The sequence below is a fragment of the Paroedura picta genome, chromosome 8, assembly GCF_049243985.1.
Source record: "Paroedura picta isolate Pp20150507F chromosome 8, Ppicta_v3.0, whole genome shotgun sequence".
In the NCBI taxonomy this organism is placed as follows: domain Eukaryota; kingdom Metazoa; phylum Chordata; class Lepidosauria; order Squamata; family Gekkonidae; genus Paroedura; species Paroedura picta.
The window spans coordinates 79,989,762-80,017,155 of record NC_135376.1 but is presented as its reverse complement, the minus strand read 5'-3'; the positions used below and the strand labels follow the sequence as shown (position 1 = coordinate 80,017,155).

The following is a 27,394-nucleotide window of genomic DNA, read 5'->3' as shown; positions in this document are numbered from 1 at the left end:
GCTCATTTGATAGTGGGTGGCATGTATTTTGAGATCCTGCAGTTAAGGCTGTTGCATTTCAGGCTGGATGCATCCATGAGAAATATCCTTCAAATCATTATTTCTGTTGCTTATTTTTTATCCAGAGAAGCACTGAATCTGCATAGGAAAAAATTAGCCAAGTTAGGATGCTGTATTTTGACACTGTGTAGTTAGTTTCCCATTGATGCTGCTGTGTGCAGAAATGCAGAGAAAGGTCCTCAGTAAAAATATCACCGAGACAGCCGAAAGAGAGGCAACAGGCAAAAACGGCCCCAAAAACAGCCCCAGTAATAGGCAAAAATGCTTTTAAGGAGAACTCTTACAATATGCAAGGATGCTTGCTGCTGTCTATTGGGTTTAGTAATCGCTTGTAATAGGAGGGACATTTGATGTCTCTTCTTGGTCATCGTTGCATTGCCAAACCAAAACTCAGAATGGGCTTTTGTAGATTAATTCTGGCTGGCTGTAGGGGTATAGAACAAGTTAACCTGCACCCCCCTGTTGCTTCTGAATATTCTCCTCTTCATTCTCCGGTGTGAGTGGCAAGCATTCCTTTATAAGGAAAAGTGAAGCACTGGATTTGGAGAAAGTGTTCTGGACAGCTGTTTCAACTGATGCTGCATGGACAGGTTTTCTTCAAGCCCCACAGGGAGTGCAGTGGGCACCTCTGCACAAAGCACCCAGGGAGGCACTATATAAACCCATAGGATACACCCCTTCCTCCGAACTCCTCCAGAAACGCCACAGATCTATCATAATATCTGGCATTTTGTTGGTACTTTATAAAGCATTATCTTTAAACTGCTCCCGTGGAGCGGATTAAATAAATGGGTAAGGGCTGTTGGGGAGGAGTTAGGGCGGGCCCTGTCCGGGATAAAAACTCGGAGGAGCGAATCAGGAGCCACGAACCGGCTCCTGATTCGCTCCTCCGAGTGGCACTCCAGGGCCAAGTGGCCAGTTAGGAGGCGCGCGAAGCCTCGCCCGCGCCCTTCCCACCCCCCCACACTTGCCACTCGCCACTTCACCGCCTCTCTCCGACCTTTGCTGCCGCGGCGGCCAGGCCCCGGCTTCCACGATGCCCACTCAGACAACGAGGCCGCCGGCAAGCCGCTCCACCGTCAGCAGTGTGCCGAGGCCTTGCCGGCCGCCCCCAAAATGGCTGTGTACAGCACAAGACCGCCCCGGATCCGCTCCGACGCCAGTGGCAAGCCGACGCCTCGCCGGCCGCACCTAAACGCTTAGCCGCCCACTGCTGACCTCGCCTTCTTGACACCGCCGTTCCCCTGCTGCGCTCGGCCCATGGTTAGTCTCGCTGAGGGAAGGGGAGGCCCAAGAGCGACACCCACCAGCCCCGCAAGCCATGCCTGCCCGCCCAGCTGCCCGTGACCACACACTCCCGCACCTAGCACCTGCTGTATTTACACCACAGCGGGCTTAATTCCTAGTACTTTATAAAGCAGGAGGTGATGGCACTTGAAAGATTCTGCACTGCTTGTTCTAGTCCAGGATAAACTGTTTCCCTAGACTGTGGCTCTGGACAGTTTGCTGGGGAAATAAATGGAAGCATGCTGAAGAGGCTGTGCAGGCCCGAGGGACATAAAGGGAACTGTGATGAGAGTGCCAAAGGAATGAGCTGGTTGTATCCCAGAAGAGAGCCCCCTGTAACTGGCAGAATGTCCCTTTCCAAAACTTGAAACAGAACCCCTGACTCCTTTATTTTCAGCACAGTCTGCTGCTAGCGGTATACAGATCTAATGCTCATTTGGGAAACGTATCCTGCGGCAGCTTATTGGTGCATATTCTTGCACAAGATCATTGCTTACTGTGCTACTATGGATTTCAACTTAGCTCACACTTCCCAGCAGCTCTGTGCATGACGATAGCTACAAGAGGCACCAATGTTACTTCCTGTTTGGGGTCAAGTGTACATACATAGGTGTTTAAAGATACACATACACAGAGGCTACGGTTGCCAGGTCCCCCATCCCCAGTGACTGATGGGCATGAAGGAGGTAGAATTGCCAGATCCAGTTTGGGAAAGTTCTGGAGATTTAAGAGTGGAGCCTGGGGAGGTCAGGGACCTCTGTGGGGCACAGTGCCATGGAGTCTGCCCCAAAGCATCCATTTTCTCCAGAGAAGCTGATCTCTGTAGTCTGGAGATGAGCTGTAATTCTGAGGGATCCTCAGGTCCCACCTGGAGGCTGGCATCTCTAATACAGGCCTAGAGGAAATTTTGCTGCAGGAAACACCTGTATAACATTGGTGATTCTTGCAGCAATTGTAATGTGTGGTGAACACTATAATATTGACAGGTCTGTGACTCTCCCCTCAGCCTTCTGCTTCTTTGCAGAGAGAACTTTTTTTGAACTTGTCAGAACCTTCTCTTTTCCCCACTGAGTAAAGAAGCTGGTCTCATTTTAGGCAGGTTGTGAATAGGTGGGCAGAAGGAACTGTGTTAATTCTTGGCTCTTGTGGCCCTTTCTTGCATACCCAGGGACTGCAAGCACCATGTTACACTTACAATACACTGCTTCTGGAGATACACACTTGGTTGTTCTTTAACTCAGGAATTTCCTCCCTTGGAGCTTTGGTAGAGGCCACCAGTAAGCAGCTTCTGGAAGTGAAGTAGAGCCTTCCTGTTAATATTGGCTTTTGGTGATTACAGTGGATTAAGTGGCACTCATCAGGCATATTCAGAACTGTCGCCGATGTAAGTTATTACTTGACTCAAGTCTTGTTACGTGTCCCCAAAGTGCTCATTATTCATACAACTTCACACAAGAACTGAGCATTGTTTCTTTCTGTTACCTCTCAGATCGATAAATACCTGTATGCCATGCGACTCTCTGATGAGACTCTGTTGGATATTATGGCCCGCTTCCGAAGGGAGATGCAAAATGGGCTTTCCAGAGATTTTAACCCAACAGCAACCCTCAAGATGCTGCCTACCTTCGTGAGGTCTATCCCTGATGGCTCAGGTAAGGTTCTTGTCTCCTATGAGGCCCGGTTGCCTTTTGCAGCCACACCTGATGTTCTATAAAACATAAAAACCCAATTCCTTGGTTATGACAATGAATGCAGTATGACCCATGGTCTATGCATGTTTTTCTAGAGAGAGCCAGCATGGTGCAGTAGGTCAGAGTGTCTGACTAGGATGTGGGAGACCCAGATTTCGATTCCCCTTTTTTCCTTAAAAGTTTCCTGGGTGACCCACTCACTGACCTCACAGGATGGTTGTGAGGAGAGAATGAGGGTGAGAGAACCATCTATGTTGCTCTGACCTTGGAGGAAGGGTGGGTGGTCTGGCTACTTATAGGTCCATTGCAAGTAATTTGGCCTTAAACGTTCACTTTGTGGCTCAACTACCGCTTTACAAATATTTCAGGCAGAAAGAACTTCTCTTTGGTGCAAGCACTTTAACTTGAAGGAAAGCCTGCATGTCTTGTTGACAGAGAAGCCAATTTGCAGACAGTATTAATCTGCTTCCTATGGCCACAGATTGCATTTCTAAAGTGCAGCATTTGTTTGAAGTATGTTCCAGGAGTCATTTACTCCTGAAGAAGGCCATCTGCTCTAGTGTTTATTTTTTTAGTTTCCCCCCACCAAGGTAATGGCTCAGTTTAAACAAACAATGGGCTGTAATGAGGAAGATTATTTGTACATTTAACTTGATATGAGGTGCTTGTCCTGGTGAGTGACGTTTAATTGTCTTCATTCATAGAACATTGCACAATTTGTCCTCTGGTTTGCAATGAATGTTAGCCTAAATCTCTGATGCACCGGTTGCTTTGCGTGATCAGAAATGCACAATCTGTGGACTCTAGCAACATTGCTGAGGATTTGAAGACATAATTCTTGGGGGTACCTCAAAACATAAAAGCAGAGGTGTGACATGAGGGTTTTTTGAGGTACATCTTCTAAACTGAGTACACTTCACCAGAAAAAACTGCTGCACCATTTATAAAACAAACAAACATTTGGGTTGCTTGTGTAGTCAGGAGAGTCTCAAAGTGATGTTCTTTTGAACACATGTCTCCTAGATATTGTAGGTTCCCAAATGGAGGGATTCATATCTAATTTTTCTTTCAGCTAATAGTCTTCTTTGATAATTTCCTTTATTAATTCAGAGTCAGGAAAATATCCTGTTGTGCTAAACAGTTATTTTTAAACACACACATGCACAAAAACAGTGGAAATATTGGGCTTGATCCAGTCAGTTTTTTCACCTAATGAAGAGAGCCAGATTGGTGTAGTGCAGTGGTCCCCAACCTTTTTATCACCGGGGACCACTCAACACTTGACAATTTTACTGAGGCCCACTGCACTAATGCTCTCTGGTCGCTATGGTAATGTTTAAACATCCTTTCAAAATAAGATACAGACACGCCACAGCAATGAACATAAGGAACATTTTATCTTCATGGAAATTTTAACTCATGACAATGACAAATCAATGGGAACCCTGAGCTTGTTTCTCTGCAACGAGATAGTCCCATCTGGGAGTGATGGGAGACAATGACACCCAAAGTGAGTTGTAAAGGGCCGGGGGGGGGGGGAGAAGGCATCCTTCTCGGCCTACCTCCAGTTAGTCGACGGACCACATGTGGTCCGTGGCCCACAGGTTGGGGATCGCTAGTGTAGTGGTTAGGAGTTTAGACTTCTAATCTGGCAAGTCGGGTTTGATTCCCCGCTCCCCCACATGCAGCCAGATGGGTGACCTTGGGCTCACCCACAGCACTGATAAAGCTTGTTCTGACCAAGTAGTAATATTTAGGGCTCTCTCAGCCTCACCTCCCTCACAGGGTGTCTGTTTTGGGGAGAGGAAGGGAAGGCAAACGTAAGCTGCTTTGAGACTCCTTTGGGTAGGGAAAAGCAGCATATAAGAACCTCCTCCTCCTGCTTGTTCTAGTTCTAGTTCTTCTACATGTTCTAGTTGTAGTTCTAATTCTTATTCTCCTCCTTACTACAGCTCATTTTTTACATGTTTTTTTCTGTGCAGTTCATATGACCCCAGCATAACTTTTTGCTGGTCAAAGAGCACACCTTCCTTTATTTCTTATGAGTGGATAAACTGATTGGATCCAACCCTGTGTGTGTGTTTATGTGTGTATTCAAGGTGAGTAGGAGAACATAGTTTGAGTCCAGTGGCACCTTTAAGATCAACAAAGTTTTATTAAAGGAATATAAACTTTCATGTCCTTGAATAAAACATTGTTGGTCTTAAAAGTTTCACCAGACTCATACTTTGTTCCGTGTGTCTGATTGTTTCCCACATACTTGATCTTCAGTATTTTATCTGTGCTAGGTATGCAATCAGTGTTTTTATCTTGTTCCCAAAACTGTGTTTGTTGGTTATCTGTTTGCTAAACCAATAAGGATTGCTGCCTTTGTTTGTTTGAGCTGATAGACTAGGGCAAATGTCCTCCCTTGGCTTGGTGAACTGTATTTGCAATGTCAAAAGGTAATTGCTGATAGCTGAACTTCCAGTCTTAAGATGAATTGTTTTATTTAGTTTGTGGTGATAATCTATTATAGACCAGGTTAATTTGATGCTTAAGCAATGATCTGTCTCTTCCAAAACAGAGAAAGGGGATTTCATTGCACTGGATCTTGGTGGATCTTACTTTCGCATTCTGCGAGTGAAAGTCTCTCATGAGAAGAAGCAAACAGTGCAAATGGAAACAGAGATCTATGACACTCCAGAAGATATCATGCATGGCAGTGGAACGCGGGTAAGCATCTTTCTAAAGAGTGCTCTATTTAATTATTTTTAAAGCTTACACATATTAGGCATAATAATCGGGTGATATGCATATGATGCATGCCCTATCCGTTTGGTCCTCAGTGGGGGGTATACCTGCAAGGAGGAGTGGCCATTCCCCCACTGAGGGACAATCATGGTCCTCCTTCTCCCTGCCAGAAGAAGAGCCAGCTCGCTCTGCTGACCTGCTTTGCAAAGGTAAGCTGGAGGGGGGGGGCTGGGAAGAGGCGAGCAGGTCTGCTTGCCAGCTCTTCAGCAAGAACATCCACTTTACCCTCCCAAAGTGATTGAAGGGGGGACAGACCAGGCCTGCTTGCTAGCCTTGTGGTGGCAGGCATGGCCTCTATGCCCTTCTGCCTGAGACCGAGTGGCGACGGGGGAAGGAAACAGGACAATGGATCATGTATCAGTGCAGGCGGGATATCTTTACTCTGCCATTATGAGTGAAGTCCAGAATATGTTGTTTTTATTATTAGACCCCCCACTTTTCTCCCCAATGGGAACTCAAAGTGACTTACATTTATCTCCTCTCCTCCAATTGATCCTCACAACAACGGTGTGAGCTACATCAGGAGGAGAGTTTGTGATTGGCCGTAAGGTCATCCAGCGAGTTACCATGGCATAATGTGGATTTGAACCTGTGTCTCCCAGATCATAGTCTGACACTCTGTCTGCTACACCACACTGACTCTTTTCTTGCAAGAGACTTTCTGGCCCCATGTCAGTAAGGATTCAGGATGGTTTGGGACTGAAGCCACTTTATTTGCCCTGTGTGGTGACCAGCCACTGAAGCCAAACGGGGTGTGTGTGATTCTGTTTTCTTCACTGTTTGATATTGTAGTCCTTCAAGGGTTTCGGGCTTAATTATGCACACTGTAGCTTATTAAGCCTGCTTTCATTTTATTATTGGAGCTGGAGAATTGAAAAAAAACAACAAACCAACACAAGGCCCTACAAGTCACACTCCAGTGTACACAAGAAGCAGCCCCATGGAAACAAGAGTCTGCCCCAGCAGCTCAAGCATGAGGAAGTTCAGCATGCAAACAAATGCAGCATGTGCGGAACTCCCCCATGCGACACACCACACTTGACCCTCCCAAAACCTGAAATGAATAAGGCACGTGTCCCTGCACAGAACCCCTGGTGCCCTAGTGTGTGCCAGAGCTGCTCATCTAGAGCCATGGATGCTTTCACTGAATTGATCTTCAAAACACTTCTAGACTTCCAAGCATTCACAACACTGCAGAAAAGCAGCCAAGATTTAAACTGAGTGTAGCCAAGTGGAATGCAAAGAGGCAACAAGACAGAGAAGCCACACCTTAGAAAGTCTGCTTTTCTCATGTGCATGGACACATAAACAGTTATCTCTGCTATTGGTCTGGGTTTTTGTTGTTGTTGCTGTTTGTGTGTGTGTGTGTGTGTTTGCAATTGTTACTGACTTAAGAAAAAAAATCCAAGACACTTTTTCTAAGCCCAGAATTTCACAAACAGTAGATGACAGGGGGGACCTCTGTTTGGATAGCAGGTGCGGATTAGATCCCCACAGAGTCTTTCTCCCCTGCATGTAGAATCCTAGCTCACTGGCCAGCCCTGTGGTAGCAAGCTTAACCTCTGTGCCTCCACTTGAGACCAGGGGTAGGAGGGGAGGGAAACGGGCTAGGCTCTGACAGTTTTCATGCTCTTTCTCTCTCTTGCTGTTTCTCACATGCACACAACTCAGGCTGGCCTGGAAGAGCTGGAGGAATTTCTCCTGCTCTGTACCCACTAAGAGCGCCTTTGAGAGTTACAGGTATTGGAATCTGTTATCGGCTAGCCTGCCATGGATTGATCCCACCTTATACCATCCATTGCCATGTCTCTTGCTTTTTTCAGGCCCTGCCTTAAGGAGAGGGTCCAAGCAGCATGGCTGTTGACCCTAGAGGCCTCTTGGAGGGGCTACTGGACATTGCTGTTATAAAACAAAGCAAGCGGATCCCAAGGCTTGGCTGTGCACTTTTGGTTGCTTAGCTCTCTCAAACATCTGCCCAGCTGCTGTAGTTTGCAGATGTTGTGTTGGAATGTGCCTGAAAGAGTTTTGTAGAATTGGGTTACTGTGGAACATCTGGGATGAGGGTGTGGTGGTCAAAAGTCCATTTTGGACTGATAGTCCAACTCCAATTTCTGCCACCAACACCTATTCTTCCCTTTACTTTGATTGGTAATGATAGATTAAAATAATGAACCATTATTTTAAGAACAAAGGTTGAGTCCAGTGGCACCTTTAAGACCAACAAAGTTTTATTAATGGTATAAGCTTTCATTTGCATGCACACTTGTTCAGATACCTGTTGGTCTTCATGGTGCCCCTGGACCCAAACTTGGTTCTGCTGCTTCAGCCCATCACAGCTGCCCACCTGAGTCGATCTTCACTTTAAGAGTGATAGTCTGTGCTGGATGGATTGTGAAAAATGTCATTCTACAGACAGAAATAGTGTAAATAGTAATATTTGGCCCTGGAATAAATTTTTTTAGGATCAAGTGTCAAAATGTTCAGAACCCCACCCACTTTTTGTGACTTAAGTATATTTCTCAGGTGGAATTCTTCAGTACAAATTAGGTTTTAATAATTATTTGATTTTTAAGACTCTTGGTTTAGCCTTTGCACACTTTCCCAACAAATCAGTAAAATAAGATGATGATGTATGCAATCAGAACAGTTGAATACAGACAATCCCAGTTAGAGATAAAAATCAGTAACTTGCGGCAATAGTTTTCAGACTTTTCGCTCCAGAGACCACCTTAAAAACTTTCCAGTCATTTCCCATTTCAGTATGCAAAATGGGGACTGTTGTTTGCAATCCTTTGTCACTGGCAACAAAACTTGTAGGGTTCAGCACAAAGAACCTGATACCAGAGCCCATGTCAGTCCTCTCAGTTGGCTCACATTACATTGTCATCTGCTGTGGATTTCCAGTGGATTTTCCAGTGGATCCACTGAATCCAGTGGATTTTCAGCCTAAAACAAAAAGAGAATTTAAGGAGAGCCATGCTGGATCAGATCAGAAGTCCGTGGAGGTCAGCGTTTCATTTCCTGTAGTGGCCAGCCACTTGCTCTTGGGAGGCAGGCTGTGGAGACCAAAGCTCCTCCCCTTTCATAGCCCTCTAGCCCCTGGCACTCAGACGGACATAGCCTTTCAACACAGAGCTTCCATTTAGCCACTGAGGACAGTCCACTGCACCTGTTGGGGAAAGAGGGCAGAGTTGACCATCTGTGTCCCATTCACTAGGAAATGAGCAAAATATGATATGCACAGAAAGGATGTTAATATATACACCTAACTTCTTTCGGGCCCCGCCTACCCCCGTGCCTATCACCTACCATCCACTGCGGGAGATCCAGGCCACTGTCTGACTTGACTGAGACCGCAGGAGACTCGAGATACCAGACTGCTGATGCTGGTTAATGTTAACTAGAAGTCATTATTACTGTTGTTTTAACTATTTTAATTTTAAAATTCTTATCCTTTTGTATATACATGTTATATTGTATACTGCCCAGAGCCAGTCTACCAGGATAGGTGGTATAAAAGTCAAATAAATGCATATAATAATAATTATTGCATAAGAGCCTCTTGTGGTGCAGAGTGGTAAGCAGCAGACATGTTGTCTGAAGCTATGTACATGAGGCTGGGAGTTCAATCACAGCAGCCAGCTCAAGGTTGACTCAGCCTTCCATCCTTCCGAGGTCGGTAAAATGAGTACCCAGCTTGCTGCTGGGGGGTAAAATGGTAATGACTGGGGAAGGCACTGGCAAGACCACCCTGTATTGAGTCTGCCATGAAAACATTGGAAGGCATCACCCCAAGGGTCAGACATGCACAGGGGATACCTTTATCTAATAGTTATTATGTATCACTGGTGCTTTTCTGATGCTGCCTGTCTTGACCACACTGTTGTGTCACACTGCCTTTTCCTACATTCATATTGTTGTGCTTGCCAGGCTTGATTCATAGCATGGAAGCAACTGCAGCATAGGGGTGCCAGCCACCAGTTGTGACCTGGGAACCTCCCTTAATTGCAGCTCCTCTCCAGAAGATAGAGATCAATTCCTCTGGAGAAAATTGACACTTAGAAGGTGTACTGTATGACATTATGCCGCATTGAAGTCCTTCCCTTTCCCAAATCACATCCTCTGCGGGCTTCACTCCCAAAGTCTCTAGGTTTTTCCCAACCCGGAGCTGGCAACCCTAAGCATTGGTCATATACAAGGAAATGCCCAGTTTGCCTGCATAGAGCTGCATTTGGAAAAAACAAAATGATCTGCATTAACTTTTAAAGTACAAGAGAAGACATTTTATTGTGCATGGAGTCAGCATCTTAATTCTGATTATGCTTCCAGTGTATTTAGGAACTGCAAATTGAAGCTACATGGTTAAAGAAGAGTTGGGGATGAGCACCTGCTTAGAAGATTGAAGTCTTTAGTTGTCCAAAACTGAAAGCTTTATTCAGTGTTACTAAAATTAATGTAGCACAGTTAAATCTCTGTTAACTGTGTAGAGGAACAATATGATATCTAAAAGCAACAATGAAACAAGGGGCATGCATTTTCCAACTTATCTGCTGATAGTGACTGCAGAGAAATAGAAAAATAGCTACTTGTACATAGATATAGTAACGTGTTGACAAGAATCCCTACCCTAAATTGTATGTACAGTGTACAAGATTTCAATCTTAAAATCTTGCATCTGGTACAGGTATAATGTTCTGATCTTCTAAGCATGGAGAACAAGAGCAAACTTTGACTGTAATGGGCTTTGTTGCCGAATATCTCATACTATTTATCTATTTATTTATTATTTTTGCTTATATCCCACCACTCTCTGTAGACTCTTGGCGGGTTACACGCAAACAGGTTAAAACCCCATTAAAACAATAATTTTGCAGGCCTTGCAGAACTGAGACAGCTACGTCAGGGCCCTCAGCTTCTGGGATCTCATTCCACCAGATAGGGGCCAGGACCAAAAAAGCCCTGACCTGGGTCGAGGCTACGCATGCTTCTCTGGGGCCAGGGAACTGACTTTCAATTAAAGTTAGTTCGAGTTGCAGCAGTCTTTCTTTTAATAAGCCCTATGAAAGTTGTTCATGGAAAAGTCTGCTGAGTGTCATAACTCAAAAGGAGGGTATTTTTCCTACATGGACATTTGCTCAAACCTGTATTAATTGCCTTGAGTCTTAAATGCCATTTTCAGTGCTGCCACCAAAACAGTGTTGCTGGTAGGGACTCTCTAACTACACATCAGGATCGCCATTCCCCCCATAATGCTTGTGAAGATGGAAATACAATTAGATTTTCATTGGACTCCCTAATATAATTTTATTTCCTTGCTTCCTCTTAGCTTTTTGATCACGTTGCAGAATGTTTAGGAGATTTCATGGAGAAACGAGAAATCAAGGACAAGAAATTACCTGTTGGTTTCACGTTTTCTTTCCCATGTCGGCAATCCAAGCTAGATGAGGTAAGAGTGCATTAAAGATTTGATACAAGAAAGAAAAGCTGTGTTAACATTCAAAGAAAGGTGATACAACTGACTGATGCCTTGATAAACGGTTGTTGTTGACAATGCAGCATCTGTTCCCCTTAATAAAAGGGTAAGAGGGTGCTGGGAAGAACTGGGACTCATTGCCTACCTACCAATCAGAAAACCTGTACTGGCTGTCCCGTCCCTGATTGGCCATCCATGCAACAAACGGCTTTGGCTGGGCTGCCCGGGACGCCATGGGGAGGAGTGGAATTCCCCCACAGTGATTTCCCCTGCCCCGAAAAGGCCCACTGAGGCCTGCAGAGTGGGCAGGCGGGAGTGGCCTCCCCCCCAGCACTTCCCCCCACCCCCAGAAAGGCCCACTGAGTCTTCTGCGGGCCTTTTGGGGTTGGCAGGGGAGGAGGCCGTTCCTGGCCTATCCAAGGTGTGAGTGTGTGTGTGGGGGGGGAGCTAGCGCCGTTGTATTGTTAGATACAATGGACTTTGTTGCTAGTTCTATATAAAACAGTAGACTGTTGAGTTCAAAATTCATCTCCCAGTGGAGCTCTCTCACCTCTCAAGATATGACACCATCAAGTGTCATTGGGCTCCTCTAGCTTAAGCTCTGCTTTAGGATGGCACTGTTAAATTGGTTAGAGATTGGATATTTTGTCTCTTCTCTTGTGGTAATATCCCAGCACTCACCAGATGCAGGATATTCCACCTTCTTCTTTTAGTGTAGCAGAGTCTGCAGTTTCTTCAAAGTGGCTCATGATTACATAGACAGCACACATATTTATAACTGAGAAAGTTGAAGGTGAGTTTAGTAATTATTTACTCGTAGATTTCTTCAGGCTGACTTTACAGCAATAAAAGCCGTCACCACAGGAGAGAGGCAGAGAGGAAGAAGACGACCGTTAAACTGTCATGCACACCGAGGGGAGGGGCTGATTCCGGAGCAGAGCTTTCAGAACCCCTCCCTCCTGGAACCTCAGAGACTCAAATTAGGCTCCAGAGGTTTCCTTACAACATGTCTGAACACGCATAAACAAAGCATGAATTTTTGTGATTCTGTAATTGTGGTGGATCCAAAAGTAGTGTTACCGCAATTGTCATAAATGTGAGCATCTGGATATCCATGTGGTTTGAAAACACAGGTTGCTTTTTCCATGTAGACTGAGGCAAGTTTGTAGGGCCAGAATGGACAGTGTTGCTGCATGTGTGAAGTGACCTGTGGTTCATTTTTAACTGAAACAATGAGTATATAAAGAAAGAAAAATAGCATATTGTTTATTAGATCTCATATTGTAACTTGTTTATTTTTATTAGGGTTACCTAATAACCTGGACAAAACGCTACAGAGCAAGCGGCGTCGAAGGAGCTGATGTGGTGCAGTTGCTCAACAAAGCCATCAAGAAACGGGGGGTAAAGTTGTCCTTTAAATACACATATATTTCATATATTGTTCTGTTATTTACTGTACTGTTACCATTTATAGCTATGCTGAGTTATCTGTACTATTCCCTGTTCTGCTAAGTTTTATGTAAACCACCCTGAGCCTCAGGGGAGGGCGGTATATAAATATATATATGTATAAGTAAATAATAAATAAATATTTTGATAGTAAATGCTTGATTGGGATACATTTTGTGCCACTAAGATATTTTCACTGTTTTTAAAAAGATGGAAGTTGAATTTTGCAGTTACCTGCCAGTAACGTTCCAGAACAGTTAGATCTGGGGTGGGCAGTCATTTCAGCCTGAGGGTCACGTTTGGATCCCTGCTTGCTTTCCAAGTCTCTGATGCTGGTTCCTGACACCAATTCTTTTGAACCAAAACCAAAAAAGGAACACAACCCAACCTTTACAGGTAGGAACTCAGAAGTTGAGCTGTACAATAAAAAAATGTAAACATGTTAATTATTTATTATAGTGTACAATTAAGCATTAGATCACATGAGCCTCTTGTGGCGCAGAGTGGTAAGGCAGCCGTCTGAAAGCTTTGCCCATGAGGCTGGGAGTTCAATCCCAGCAGCCGGCTCAAGGTTGACTCAGCCTCCCATCCTTCCGAGGTCGGTAAAATGAGTACCCAGTTTGCTGAGGGGTAAACGGTAATGACTGGGGAAGGCACTGGCAAACCACCCCGTATTGAGTCTGCCATGAAAATGCTAGAGGGCGTCACCCCAAGGGTCAGACATGACTCGGTGCTTGCACAGGGGACCTTTACCTTTTCCTTTTACAATTAAAAACAGAATAAAAACTGTAAATTATGGCTCCAACCAATATATGTAAATTTTAGACTTTTTGGAGACCACCTCCTGTGGCATATGCCTAGGCTCACCACTCTTTGCTATTATATAATTATGTGCTGAGAGTGTATCTCATGTGCATCAGAAGAAAGTATATATATACAGATCCCATTCAACCACTCAGCTACACTTTATACTGAGTTTAAATATTTTATATAGAGTGTATTGTCACAGTTCTGACCACTGAAAGACTCAGTAGGGTCGAAACGCATTTAGTCTTATGTACTGTTAGTTCTGTATAGTTTTTATGTAGTTTTTATTCTGTTTTTAATTGTACACTATAATAAATAATTAACATTTTTACATTTTTTTTATTGTACAGCTCAACTTCTGAGTTCTTACCAATTCTTTTGAAAACAGAAAAAAAAGTGGTATGAAACTTGGGAGTTCTCAAGAATGGACAGTGTTTCAGATGTGGTCCTGAATTTCATTATGTTGCTCTTAATGGCATTTGATCTGTATTACAAGTTTTTGGGAGAACTGGCCTTTTAGTCAGTACTCCAGCAGCTTGAGAGCTGAATGAAAATCTCCCATGAACGCTGCCCTGGGTCATACCTCTTCTTAAGGTGTCTGCTTATTTCACGATATTTTCATGAAGCAAATATGAAAAGTATTCAGAGTCTGAATCTAGGCACATTTGCTATAGCAGAGCTCCCTCTGCTTTAGACAGACCATTCTGAGTTGGAGTAGAGTGCTGGAAGCATGCAGCCCAAAAACTGGCATTCCTACTTGGATGCAACTCTCACTAAATGGGGCTTGTTCCTAAGGACACAAGCACATAAGCCGAACGTCCTTTTTATGCAGCTACCTTTGGCATATAAATGGTTGCTTCCAAAATCAACCTAGATTTGTTGCAGTCTGATTTTTGGCTTGTGGGAATTTGTATGAAGAGGAGGATACAAGACTCTTAAGGTGGGTAAGCCTGGGGAAAATACAACTGGCTAGCTGATCTAAGCATTAGATCTCTCAGGGACATAAAGAATATGCAAGTCAAAATATGTTAATAACAATGGTCGAAATTGCATAATATCAGAAATATTCCATTTCATTTTAAAGGATTATGAAGCAGAAATCATGGCAGTGGTCAACGACACCGTGGGCACAATGATGACTTGTGGGTTTGATGACCAGCGCTGTGAAGTTGGCATCATTATCGGTATTGACTTTCAGTCCCTTTACTTAGTGCAATGCATATTGCTATTTTATGTTGTATTTCCATTGGTTGGCTAATTCCTTTCCTTTTTACTAAGGCACTGGCACAAATGCTTGTTACATGGAGGAAATGAGACACATTGATCTGGTGGAAGGTGATGAAGGGCGGATGTGCATCAACACAGAATGGGGAGCCTTTGGAGATGATGGAACTTTAGAAGACATCCGGACAGAGTTTGACAGAGAGATTGACCGGGGTTCCCTTAATCCTGGGAAACAACTGTAAGTAAAAAATAGGTTACTATTGTTACTGACCACAAATAATCATGATTTCTTTAATCAGTAATACTTGGAATCATAGAGTTGGAAGGGGCCATACAGGCCATCTAGTCCAATCCTCTGCTCAAGCATTCATGATTAGTATCTATCCAGCTGCTGCTTGAAGACTGCCAGTGAGGGAGAGCTCACTATCATACTCATACACACACATACAGAGCTGCTCTGGACATTTTTAAAGGGAAATCTAAGTGGGCAGATAGTGGGCATGGCCTTTCTGAGGCAGGACCCAATCGGCACATACTTGGACCATGCCTTGCACAGGCCATGCCCACTCCCGCCCACCCAGTTGCCCAGGGGCTCTCTGCCGGCATTGCCAGGAGTTTGCCTCAGACGCTCCCCAGGACATATGCAAGTGCCATGGGGGTGGGGGACTCTATTCCCATTGGCCCGGGTCAACAGGAGCCAGTGGGGGGAGGGGGGGCCTTTCCCCATGGGGCTGCAAAGCCTACTCGTTGCCTTACAGAGGCAGCGAGAGGGCTTTGAAGGCCAACTGGAAGCTCCCGCAGTCATGCTGCCGGTGTGTGTGGGGGGTCTTTCCCTTCCTGTTGGCCTGCAAAGAGGCGGCGCGAGGGTTTTGCGGGCCGACTAGAAGCTGGTGCGGTCTCGGCGCCTGGGGGGTGGTGGCCTTCCCCTTCACATTGGCCTGCAAAGCCCTCTCGCCGCTTTGCAGAGGCTTTGTGGGCCAACAGGAAGCTCCCGCGGTTGCACTGCCGGCAGGGGGGTTCCCTTCCCATTGGACCGCAAAGCGAGGCAGTGAGAGGGCTTTGTGGGCCAATGGGAAGCTGGTTCGGCTGCAGTGCTGGCGGAGGGGGGTGCTTTCCCTTACTCCTTGGCCTTTCCCTTACTCCTTGGACTCCTTTCAAAGCCCATTTTTAAAATGGGCTTTGATACTAGTTTAATTCAATAAAGCATTCAGCTGGATCTTAATGGTACACTGAGATATTCTGGGTTGCTTCTGGAAGAAAGTTTTGTTCTGGTTGAGTATTCAAACTGGGTGAGGAAGGTGCATCCATGTGGTGTTGTCTTCAAATCATCCACTTTGCAAATTTCTCCCCATTTTCTGCAAACCTTTCCTAAACTTGTTCTGATATATTTTTGAAAGGTCATGATCAAACAGTGTTTGCACACCATCTGGGTGGGAAGGTGTGCTGTTCTAGATGTCCTGACTACATTGGTGCCATTTATCTCAACTCATAGCAGCTACTCCCCCCCCCACTATCACAATTCAAAGTCTTTCCCAGGCCAAATTGCTGTCATGTTATAGCATTATGTGTCTATCGCCACAGTTGACTTACTTCCTCTGCACTCTTAGCTTTCATTTTTTTTTAGAAAAATGTAGGCCTTGAGTACCTGCTGTAGTTGGTATACCTTCCCACTTACATTTGTGCCTGCAAGCTGGGAATTCTGAGGAACTGTTAATTCAACTTAGTATTATAGTGACCTAGCAATTACAAATTATTTTATGAAGGCTCCAAACAAATTATCTGGTGACATGGTAGAAAAACTGCGGCTAACAGAGGAAACTGCACAAAGCTCTCATCTGGAAGCTCTGTTGCCAGTGCAATCTGCCTCTTTGGAGTAGTGATGAGAGGGAAAAGGAGAATCCTTGCCATGTTGAGGCCATCTTAGATGATATTTGGGTTGGCCTTTAATTGTCATCATCACAAGAGGAGCTCAAAGGCTTAGGGGGAGATGACCAATATAAACTGGCTTTGCAAATATACACTGTCCTTTGTAGCCTCCTGCATTCCCCGGAATGCAAATCCTGGTGTAGGAGAATCCTTCAGAATGATAGGATGTGTGACTCTGTAATGGAAAGAGAGAATCAATGAAAATCTCCCCTCCCCCTTTGCTCTTGTGGAATTTGGGATCCAACCCTGTATTCTCATGCCATTTTATCTTTTCAACGGCTCTTAGAAGTAGGTTAGATGATGAGACATTGATTTACCCAGTGCTACCCTGAAAATCTGACATGGGTGGACATGGATTTGGACCTAGAGGCTGCAGTCAAATGCACGCTTAGTGGGCACTGGTCCCTTGGAAGTTGGGCCGCGTGAGTAAATGTGTGAAGAATCAGGCTGTACCGATGCAGGTGAATCTATACATGCTTTTATTATTTATGTATTATTTATAGTTCAGTTTCTAGACTGCTCCTCCTCGCTATAAAAACATACTGAAGTTCAATAAAAATAATTTCGAGGCTTTGCTATTCTAGTAGCCATTTACCTGGCAATTATGTTATGGGGCTAGGGTGTAGAGGGCTGTGATGGACCCACATAGGCTGGAGCCCAAAGGGATTTGTATGGGACCTAGAAATCCCTAGTGGGAGGGGCCACTCCTGAGGGAGAAGGGGGAGTGGCCTTGCAGGGTTCTAAGGGAGAGAATTCCAGAGGCAGTTAGTGGTCGAGTGGGAGTTGGGAAGTCAGAGAGACATGGAATTGGAGAGGGGTCTGAGGCGGAGGTTAGGTGGGAGAGGGGACATAGGGGATTCTCTGGATCAAACAAGTTTGTGTGTTTCAGAAAGAGAGGCGTCATGGCTGCCTCATTACGCACAGGCAATACAGGCTACTCGTGGGCTTAAGGAGAGCCCAAACTTCTGACAGAATTGACAGTTGAAGCAGAATGTTCATAAGCATACAGTGTGAATATATATCTTATACCAAGTAACAGCCTGTATAAGATGTGTAGATTTCTAAACCTTAATGTTGAACAGGTTAATAAATCCTTTGTTGTCAAAGTTAATCAGAGAGTCACAAAAGTTCCCTTCTCCCGGGAAACAATAACATGAAGTGACAGGAATGACAGGAGTCTGATATCGCACAAACATAATGGAAAATATATCTTTCCTAAATAGTGGAAATGTCACAAGGAAAAAATCTAAAATAGTGGGAGAAACATGGAGAAGAGAGGAGGAAAGCTCACAATACTTTTGATTCATCCTGGCCTCAAACATAGGCCTGGTGGAAGAACGCCATTTTACAGACCCTGCCAAATTTTGACAGCTCTGTCAGGGCTCAGAACTCCACTGGCAGCTCAAAGGTTTATTTGCGATGTCTCTGTTTTATCACTACAGGTTTGAGAAGATGGTCAGTGGAATGTATATGGGCGAACTTGTCCGGCTTATCCTTGTGAAGATGGCAAAAGAAGGTCTGATCTTTGAAGGGCGAATCACTCCAGAGCTTTTAACCAAAGGAAAATTGGAAACTAAACATGTTTCTGCCATAGAAAAGTAAGTGCTTTCTGATGTTTTACCTAAGCTTTCAAGCTGATGTCATTTTATGATGATTAGGAGGGTGAACTTTTGAGAACAACTCCTGGTCCTGGATGGGCTTTTTCTTTGGGGGGGGGGAATTGCTGTGTTAATAGCCAGTGGTAATTTTTTCCCCAGCATCCAGATGTCATTAGAGACTTATCATGGGCTGAAGAGCCTCTGCTAATTGCTGCCATTAATTATGGAGGCTTTGACTTGGCCCTTGAAAAATTCTTGATATACATAGTTGGAATACATTGGGACTCTGTCTCTGTTTCACTGTCTGTCCTGTTTCGGAATCTTGGTGGTGGTCTCTGCTTTCACAAACACATCTCTGCAAGATGTGGGCAAGATGGTTGAAAGGACCGCGGCAGACCAGCTCCTGACATTCTTGGAAGAAACTTCGGCATTCGATCCATATCAGTCTGGCTTTCGACCTGGCCACGGGGTGGAGACGGTGCTGGTCGCCCTGTTGGATAACCTCCGTCGCCAGCTGGATAAGGGTGGGGTCGGCAGTGCTGGTTCTTCTGGACCTGTCAGCCGCTTTTGACATCGTGGACCACGAGCTGTTGGTCCACCGCCTTGCTGGCACGGGGATACGGGGCACAGACGCTGGATACGCTCCTTTCTCCAGGACCGGACCCAGAGGGTTGCAGTGGGAGATGAGTTCTCGCGTTCCTATAGACTCCCTTGTGGGGTCCCTCAGGGTGCGGTCCTCTCCCCCACATTATTCAACATCTATATGCGCCCTCTGGCCCAGCTGGTACGGAGTTTTGGACTGGGTTGCCACCAGTACGCTGATGACACCCGGCTCTATCTCCTCATGGACGGCCGCCCGGACTCCCCCCCGGAACCACTCGCTAGATGTTTGGAAGCAGTGACAGAATGGTTTGAGCAGAGTCGCCTGAAACTCAACCCCTCCAAGATGGAGGTCCTGTGGCTGGGACGTAGGGGGCAGGACCAGGAAGCGCGCTTACCCACCCTGGCAGGGACGCAACTCACCATCACGTCCCAGGCCAGGAACTTGGGTGTGGCCATTGATGCCTCCCTGACTTTGGAGGCGCAGGTCAAAAAAGTAGCGGGCCAGGCATTTTTCCACCTTCGCCAGGCCCGACTATTAGTGCCCTACCTGTCCCCCGAACACTTAGCCACAGTGATCCATGCAACGGTCACCTCCAGAATAGATTTCTGTAACTCGCTCTATGCGGGCCTTCCCTTGTCCTTGATCCGGAAACTTCAGCTAGTGCAAAACGCAGCTGCTAGGGTCCTCACTGGCACATCTTGGAGGGCCCACATCCAGCCAGTGCTGAGGCAGCTGCACTGGTTGCCAATTGCTGCCCGGATCTGGTTCAAGGTTCTGGTTCTAACCTTCAAGGCTTTACGCGAGTTGGGACCCACATACCTGAGGGACCGCCTATCGCCCTATGCCCCTCACAGGGCCTTGTGCTCTGCGGGTGAAAACCTGTTGGTCGTTCCCGGCCCTAGGGAAGCACGCCTGGCCTCGACCAGGGCCAGGGCCTTTTCGGTCCTGGCCCCGACCTGGTGGAATGAGCTCCCGAGAGAGCTGCGGGCCCTGCGGGATCTCTCAACGTTCCGCAGGACCTGCAAGACGGAGCTCTTCCGCCAGGTTTATGGTTGAGGCCGGGGCTGATAATAGATCTATGCCTCCCCCGGGGACTCGGGTTCTGGACCCGAAGCAAAACATCATCAGGACCTCCTCTCCACCCGCTAGTAGTGGGAGGTAGGGGGGGGAGTTGAGCTGCCATTCTTGCCATGCCGGCAATATTGGCAATGTTATTATTGTTTTATGGGGTTTTAATGGGGATTTGCGATATTGTTACCTGCCATGAGCCGCAAGGGAGTGGCGGGCTATAAATCTAATAATAATAATAATAATAATCAAGAAGGCTAGAATCCACTTTGCTTTTTTTTTTTAAAAGAGAGGTTGGAAGCTGGAAAAAAAGGCATCCTTGTTCATGGTGTGCACAGACCTTGCGCTGGATCCAGATGTAGTAGCTCTCAGCGAGGGATGCCAGCCTCCAGGTGGGACCTGGGGATCCCTTGGAATTACAGCTCATCTCCAGCCTACAGTGATCAATTTCCCTTGAGTAAATGGCTGCTTTGAAGGGTTGACTCCGGCACTGGGCACAGTTCTCTCGAATTCTGCTTGAATCCCTTTGCGGGCCACAGGGCTTCTCCAGCCATTTTCTAACAGCTGGGCTCTGAGAAGAAATTCCAAGAGGGGGAAAACGAGAGGAGTCAATGCAGGGGGTGGGGGAGAATACAGCAGATTCGGTTCTTCCCTTCCACCCCTTTTCCAGTTCTATGTTCTTCCCAGGTTTCTCCTTGCCCTGGCAGCTATTTCCGACCCTGGGAAAATATATTCTCAGGCCTGGAGGGGCCTGGAGATCTCCCAAAGTTACAGGTGATCTCCAAATCACACAGATTATTCCCCCTGAGGAGAATTGCTGCTTTGCATGGTGGGATTTATGACAACTGAGATGAATGGTTCTTTGTTTTGCTCAGGCAAGATTGCTGATTTTTTAATTAGTGATGCCATCTGGCTTCCAGGGGTGTGACGGGGAGTCATGACTAGCCAACATCACTGCCAGGGTTACTCAAAGCTTGAAGAATATTTCAGGGGTTACTCCGCTAAGATTGAAAAAGGCCTGCTCTAAAGAATTAAAAAATCTGAAGAACTTGCCAAAACATACCTTTGTAAGATAATTGCATTCCAGCTGGTGCTTCTCACATGCAATGTTATGTGAAGCATCAATTGCAGTAACAATGAATGTGCGGTCTAGGTTAATGGTTGCATTTCCCCCCTGGATATTGAACATTCTTGCTATTGCTTTGCTTGGCGGGTGGAAATATTGCTTCCAAAACCAGAAGTGTTATGGGGCTGGGGCAAGCGCAGGGGGATGTGTTTGAGTTGTGTGCAAAGGCAGGAAACACATTGTGCGGAAAGATCTTAACCTGTTTATGCTGTAGTGAGGCCACAAAAGTGAATAGGAGACATCAATGTAGGTATGATTCAGGGATAGAACTATTCCTAGTTAAGACTTTTCTGCACAGTCTGTACTGCATTAGGGCTTTCTGTATTCCTTGGAGGCCAGTGAAACACTGGCAAATCTATTGGCGCCGTAATGCTTCTGATGAAATTGCTCTTAGCTTCATTCATGGAACTGCTTATGGGTAATCCTGAAGATTGTGTGGATGTTATCAGCAGCAAGCTGCATCCTTGATTTGACTTCTGGCTCTGCTTCCTGACCATGCAACCCACAAAAAGGCTGACTTCTTAAAACTTTGCCCTTAGTCGGACACATTGGTCGTATCCAAGCTCTAACAGCAGGAGGACCCACCTGCTAATTCTATTAGTTGATCCAGACATGAAAGCCTCTTTAGGTCATTTTGCCCTGTTGTTTGCAATGTCTCTACTGTGCCAACCTGATTCTTGCACCTCAGATGACTCACTTCTTGGAGGCACTCCAGTAATGTGTTCTTGGGCTCTTATAGCACCACCCGCTTGACAAGAAACTTGTCATCAGATCGTGTTACTCAGCTGTGAAATTCTTCATCCATTTCAGTCTTGTAATTCTGTTTTTTCTTTTTTAGGAGCAAGGAAGGTTTGCATAAAGCCAAAGAGATCTTGACTCGTCTTGGGGTTGAGCCCTCCCATGAAGACTGCATTGCTGTCCAACATGTGTGCACGATAGTTTCATTCCGCTCTGCAAACCTGGTGGCTGCAACTCTGGGGGCCATCCTGAACCAGCTCCGGGACAATAAGGGGGTCGGCCGTCTCCGCACCACGGTGGGGGTTGACGGCTCTCTTTACAAGATGCACCCCCAGTGAGTTCCTGTACACTTTCCATAATTATCCTTTGGCACCTGTTAGGGATCGTCTCTTGCAAAGGTCAGGCGTGTAGCGCATCAGGCTGGCATTTGGACATGTGCTCAGAACTTGACCTAAGTAAACAGAAAACTTGATATAGATAAAAGAGAGCCGGTTTCCTTTAACATCACAGTATAAGATATTCAAAAGCATCCAAGGAACCAGTAATGGAGCAGGCTGGTTATCTTGCATATTCTTAGTAGGGATAGGCGCTTCCAGTAAACAGGGCTTGTGAATACTTGCTGCAGACGCCTGACAAAAGGTGAAGTCTCATTTGCCTGTGTGATTAAATTATCTCTGTAATTTTTTTGCCTAGGTGCATTATCTTGTCCTGTACATGCACATGCAAGGGAGTAATTTCCAATACTCTGCAGAACAGTGCCAAGCCTTTGAAGTGCTATTGGCACATTGGCATTGGTGTGTGAGAGAGACCAGAAACTGCCTCTCTAACATCCGTGCATAGTAATAAATTATGAGTCCATATTTAGGGTAGTTTTCCCTCTTTCCATTCCCCCCCCCACTGAACAATCTGAGTTTGTAATACACTGTCAGGAACAAGAGAACAGCCCCCTTTTCAGATTCCATTGACGTTTAAGCAGCAACAGGATCCCAAACTCCCTCACAGCCACAGAACACCTGAACAAAATGTGGGAAATAAGTCTGGCTTGGTTCCAATTTACAAGCATAAATTCAAAGCTATTAAAATTAAGTATAATGGCTGCAGCATACTGGTTGATGAGAAAGTCTTGATCTCTCATTTTAAGGTCACCCTAACCGCTTTGACGTGGAAGTAATTGGTTTCTATAGATCTTAACTGCAAGCTATCTTTGCTTAGAGCTGTAGACTCTGACTGCCAAAGCCACATTAAAGTGTTACCTTTTCCATGTGGGGCATCGTTGGAAGCCTCACAGTCTAGCCCAAAGCACCAGAGGTTGGTAAGGAATTACCAACAGTGATGTACCTTGAGGCCTCCTCATCTTGGCCAGCTTAGAAGCATTCTTATTTCAGTAGGCCTGTGTCATTTTCAGCACCCGAAGCTTCTGGCCATGCTCTTCTTACTGGTCTGAACTGAATTTGTCTGAAAGAAATGCTTCCCTGTGGTTGGTTTTCATTTTGTTCCAACCGCTCCCGTGGGGGGAACTATGTAGACCAATTGCATGGTGTGATTCCTTCTCCACTTGGCATTGTCCTTCCCCTGGGAATAACTGTGTTGGCTTGAGAAGCAACACTGTGTCATTGAGTTGACCAGAAAACAAAAAAAACCTAACTGGAATTAGCTAGGATCTGAAAGGTTGGATGTCTGTGCAATTTAAACAACAGGTTACAAAATTATATAAGCATTTGTTGTGCACAGCTATTCTCCCTTCCTTGTTCTTTCATTCAGTCGACCCACATGATTCCTTTGTGTAGGTAGCCATTTACATGTTCCCAGAAGTAGTTTATCCAAGTAGCACATGTAAGCACGTGTTACAGGTTCCACATTTCCTAGGGCCCCACAGTGCTGTACGGTAATTTTTAGGTTGTTGTTTTTTTAATGCAAAGGAAGTTTAAGTTCAGGGTAATACTAATAAATGTTTTCAGCAAAGTTAAACTGTCAGTTGGTTCCAAAGTTCCACCTATCCCCGAGCAGGGTGCCCTGCTGTTCCTGGTGCAGCACAAGTTGCACTCTGGTAAGGCCCTAGGAGTCCTTAAACTGGCTTTGGTGCCAGTTTTTTGGTCCTTAAACCTGGCCGTTATGTTGTATGCCAGGAGAGCCCACTACACAATTGTGTTGGCATACATGGTTGACATTATGTGTAAAATCTAATATACACGTTAGGCAGCTTTGACATGTCCAAATGCACTCTCTTGAAAAATTTGGTCTTCAGATGGCGCATACCATCTGGAATCATATGGAAAATATGAGTATTGCCTATTCTATATAAAATGGTAATCACATTACCAACTAGACGGTGCAGGTATTCCCAACCAGGGGTCTGTAGGCGCCCCAGTGGTGGTCCACAGTATTTCCTCCCCTGCCTTAATGGACTCAGCCGCAAGTTAGGGAACTGGCCACTTCCATTGTTTCCCCCCACTCATATGTGAGTTCTCTCATGGTTTCTGCTCCTGGGAAGGGACAGAACCTGCATGCCCACTCCTTCCTTAAACTGTATCCTGTGTCTCCACACACACTCACACACACGAGCCTGCCTGTTAGCATGGGTGGTGATGTCACTTCCGGTGACATATAACTTCGGGGGGGGGGGATGGCAGGGTGGTGTGGCTAGTTGACATCATTTCCAGGGCTCCTTGAAGCCTTCAAAAGTATTCTTCCATGATCACAAAGTTGACAAAGGCTGAGCTAGTGCATAGCATCGTCTCCCAGGACTCAAGATCAGAGCACCCCAAAATGTCATGCCTGGAAAGGGCCAATGTGATCCTCCTGCCAGAGGGCTAGGTGTTAGCGAATTACTCCCAGTCTCTTCCACTGATGTTTGTATAGGGCTAGATAACCCTTTGTCTTTGTATGCAACTTGCGTATCATGAGGTGCTGCTTGTTGTCAGGCCGGCTACTGCTATATGGTTCATTTTTGAAACAGAGGGAGATGTCTTCAGCAACTCGTATCATTTGATAATAAACTTGGCTTTTCCAAGTTCTTATGTAGTTCCCCGAGAATTAAAGAGAGCTAACTTCCATGTGACATTCTTCTTCCTGCAGGTACTCCCGGCGCCTGCACAAAACGGTGAGGCGCTTAGTGCCCGACTCGGACGTGCGGTTTCTGCTGTCTGAGAGCGGCAGTGGAAAGGGTGCTGCCATGGTGACGGCGGTCGCCTACAGGCTGGCTGAGCAGCACCGTCTCATCAATGACACCCTGGCTGAGTTCAAGCTCACAAACGAGCAGCTGCTCCAGGTGAAGAAGAGGATGCGGATGGAGATAGAGGCTGGCCTCCGGAAGAAATCTCATGACCACGCCAAAGTCAAAATGCTGCCCACATTTGTCCGCAGCACACCAGATGGGACAGGTGACTGCTCTCCTCTCTGAAGTGGCAGTTCTTCAAGGCTGCCAAGCATTCTTCCAGCCAATTTTTGTAAAGCAAGGAAACCATAAATCCAGAAATGGGGCAGCACTCTCTCCGTGCATGTTCCTCTCCCCACCAACTGAGCTACTCTTACAGAAAGTACTCCTTGATGCTGCCCCCTCCCAAAAAGGAGATCCTGATTGTGAGAATTTTTGAAAGGAGATACGTTTGGCATACAAATACACGGTGATGCTTTCCCCTCCTTTGGAAAATTCTTGGTCCAAATAATACAGCTGGATAGGTTTTTTATAGGGGGGTGCATTCATTCTGTCCAAGCTGGAAAAATAGCTGAAAAATACCTTTTTGGTGTTTTCTGGTTATTCTTTTTAGCCAGATACAGATTGGGAGTGAATTTCAGCTATCTGAAATGGCCAAGCCTGAAAAATCCTGAAAATATTCTGGACTTTTGGGGGGGACAGCTGGATAGTCAAATTTAAAGGGCATTTAAAGAGATTACAGTACCTTTTAAAGTTTTCCAGGTAAACTCACTTCTTGCAGAAGGCATTTAAAAGGACAGTGAGGCCTTTAAATGCCTTTGGAGTTCATGATCTGCAAAAGGCCTTTAATAGGGACCATGTTTACTTTAAATGCCTTTTTTTTTACTGGTGGGGGCATAACCTAGTCATGTGAACTTCACTCCTTGAAAAATCCAACTGTGGGTGCTGATGAATCTGAGACTGGTTCATAGCTTGTACAGTAATGGATTGGTTTTCTTACTCCCCGAATCTTTCAGAGCTGGCATTCCTTTTTGGTTGCATTCTTGCAGACTGCATTATTTGTTCTGTGTAATGAACAGAAAACATTCCTATTTAATTCAGAATAACTTGTGAAAACTGCACTGATGTTGCTTTGGTAGAGTGTATACCTGTCATGGAAGTGGAGTGCCATCTACTGGCATGTTTTCCACGTCCAGTTTGTACAGATCACTACATTTAACTTTTCCAATCTCTGTGTTGTTTTGCATTTAATAAGTCCATTCTGTCCTTTTCAGTTAGTCTCTTAAACAAAATACACAGTATTTATAAAGAGGCCCAAATGCAAATTTATGCAAAATAAGAGTGGCTGAAGGACTGAAAGCATGACCAACTCTAGTCCCTGAATCCTTATCTGTTGAATGTTTTCTCGGCAGAAAATGGAGACTTTTTGGCTCTGGATCTTGGAGGAACAAACTTTAGAGTTTTGCTTGTAAAGATTCGAAGTGGTAAAAGGAGAATGGTGGAGATGCACAATAAAATATATGCAATTCCTATAGAGGTCATGCAAGGGACTGGAGAAGAGGTAGGGTGCTAAGTGTTTTGGATTTTTTTTACATAATTGTTGAAGTTTAAATGCTGAACATGTATCTTCAAAATGATGGTTGTCTATGCCTGATATCTTCTTTCTTTTTTAAAAAGCTGTTTGATCACATTGTCACCTGCATCTCGGATTTTCTGGATTATATGGGAATAAAAGGTGCACGGCTGCCCCTGGGCTTTACGTTTTCTTTCCCTTGCAAGCAGACAAGTTTAGATGCTGTAAGTTGTTCTTTTTGTTATTGTTATTATATAATTCAGCTTTTCAGTATATGTTTTGAGGGCAAGTTTTGAGCTGCAATTTATTGTCTGAGAAGATGCATGCAAGAATACTTACTTGTGGCCTACTTGCTTAAGCAAAATATTGGTCCAGATTTATTTTCTGGGTCAGACATCTTGGCTTCTGTGCGCATTCGGTCTTTGCGCCCCCTCAGATTTTTCTTAAAAGCACAAAACAGCCAGGCCCCTCCCCTTTATTTGACATACATTAGTAATAGCCAATAATATGCTGCAAATCACTTGACAGGCTGTTCGTAGCCAGGGGTGGGGAAATTTTGGGATAGTAACATGTGTGTGTGTATTTGGGCCCAAAATGATGTTCAAATTAAAGTCTAGGTAAGATGTTACGATGTTCTGGATGCCCTGGCAGTAGCTGTCTCCCATTGGATATACTATTAGTGCATAAAGTCAGAAATAAAATGTTTTTGTACTTTTCAGGGCATCCTTCTAAACTGGACCAAGGGCTTCAAGGCTACTGACTGTGAAGGAGAGGATGTTGTTAATTTGCTACGGGAAGGAATCAAAAGAAGAGAGGTAAGGTT

General features: G+C 45.3%; 1 protein-coding gene and 1 long non-coding RNA gene across 3 annotated transcripts in view; one reads left to right on the top strand and one right to left on the bottom strand.

Moving 5' to 3' along the window:
• Positions 1 to 27,394, top strand: part of HK1 (hexokinase 1) — a 61,963-nt gene that overhangs the window by 21,486 nt on the left and 13,083 nt on the right. For both annotated transcript variants that reach the window (XM_077350545.1, XM_077350544.1), the window contains 12 exons: positions 2,837 to 2,999; positions 5,605 to 5,753; positions 11,158 to 11,277; positions 12,610 to 12,705; positions 14,645 to 14,744; positions 14,839 to 15,022; positions 18,153 to 18,308; positions 21,945 to 22,178; positions 24,920 to 25,224; positions 26,411 to 26,559; positions 26,676 to 26,795; positions 27,291 to 27,386. In XM_077350545.1, coding sequence (XP_077206660.1) covers positions 2,837 to 2,999; positions 5,605 to 5,753; positions 11,158 to 11,277; positions 12,610 to 12,705; positions 14,645 to 14,744; positions 14,839 to 15,022; positions 18,153 to 18,308; positions 21,945 to 22,178; positions 24,920 to 25,224; positions 26,411 to 26,559; positions 26,676 to 26,795; positions 27,291 to 27,386 — 1,872 coding nt within the window. The remainder of the gene's footprint in view (positions 1 to 2,836; positions 3,000 to 5,604; positions 5,754 to 11,157; positions 11,278 to 12,609; positions 12,706 to 14,644; positions 14,745 to 14,838; positions 15,023 to 18,152; positions 18,309 to 21,944; positions 22,179 to 24,919; positions 25,225 to 26,410; positions 26,560 to 26,675; positions 26,796 to 27,290; positions 27,387 to 27,394) is intronic.
• On the bottom strand, positions 8,361 to 12,204 carry LOC143843849 (uncharacterized). The gene is made up of 2 exons (XR_013233713.1): positions 11,986 to 12,204; positions 8,361 to 9,000 (listed from the first exon to the last, which is right to left on the bottom strand). It is a non-coding gene; the product is annotated as an uncharacterized LOC143843849 (long non-coding RNA).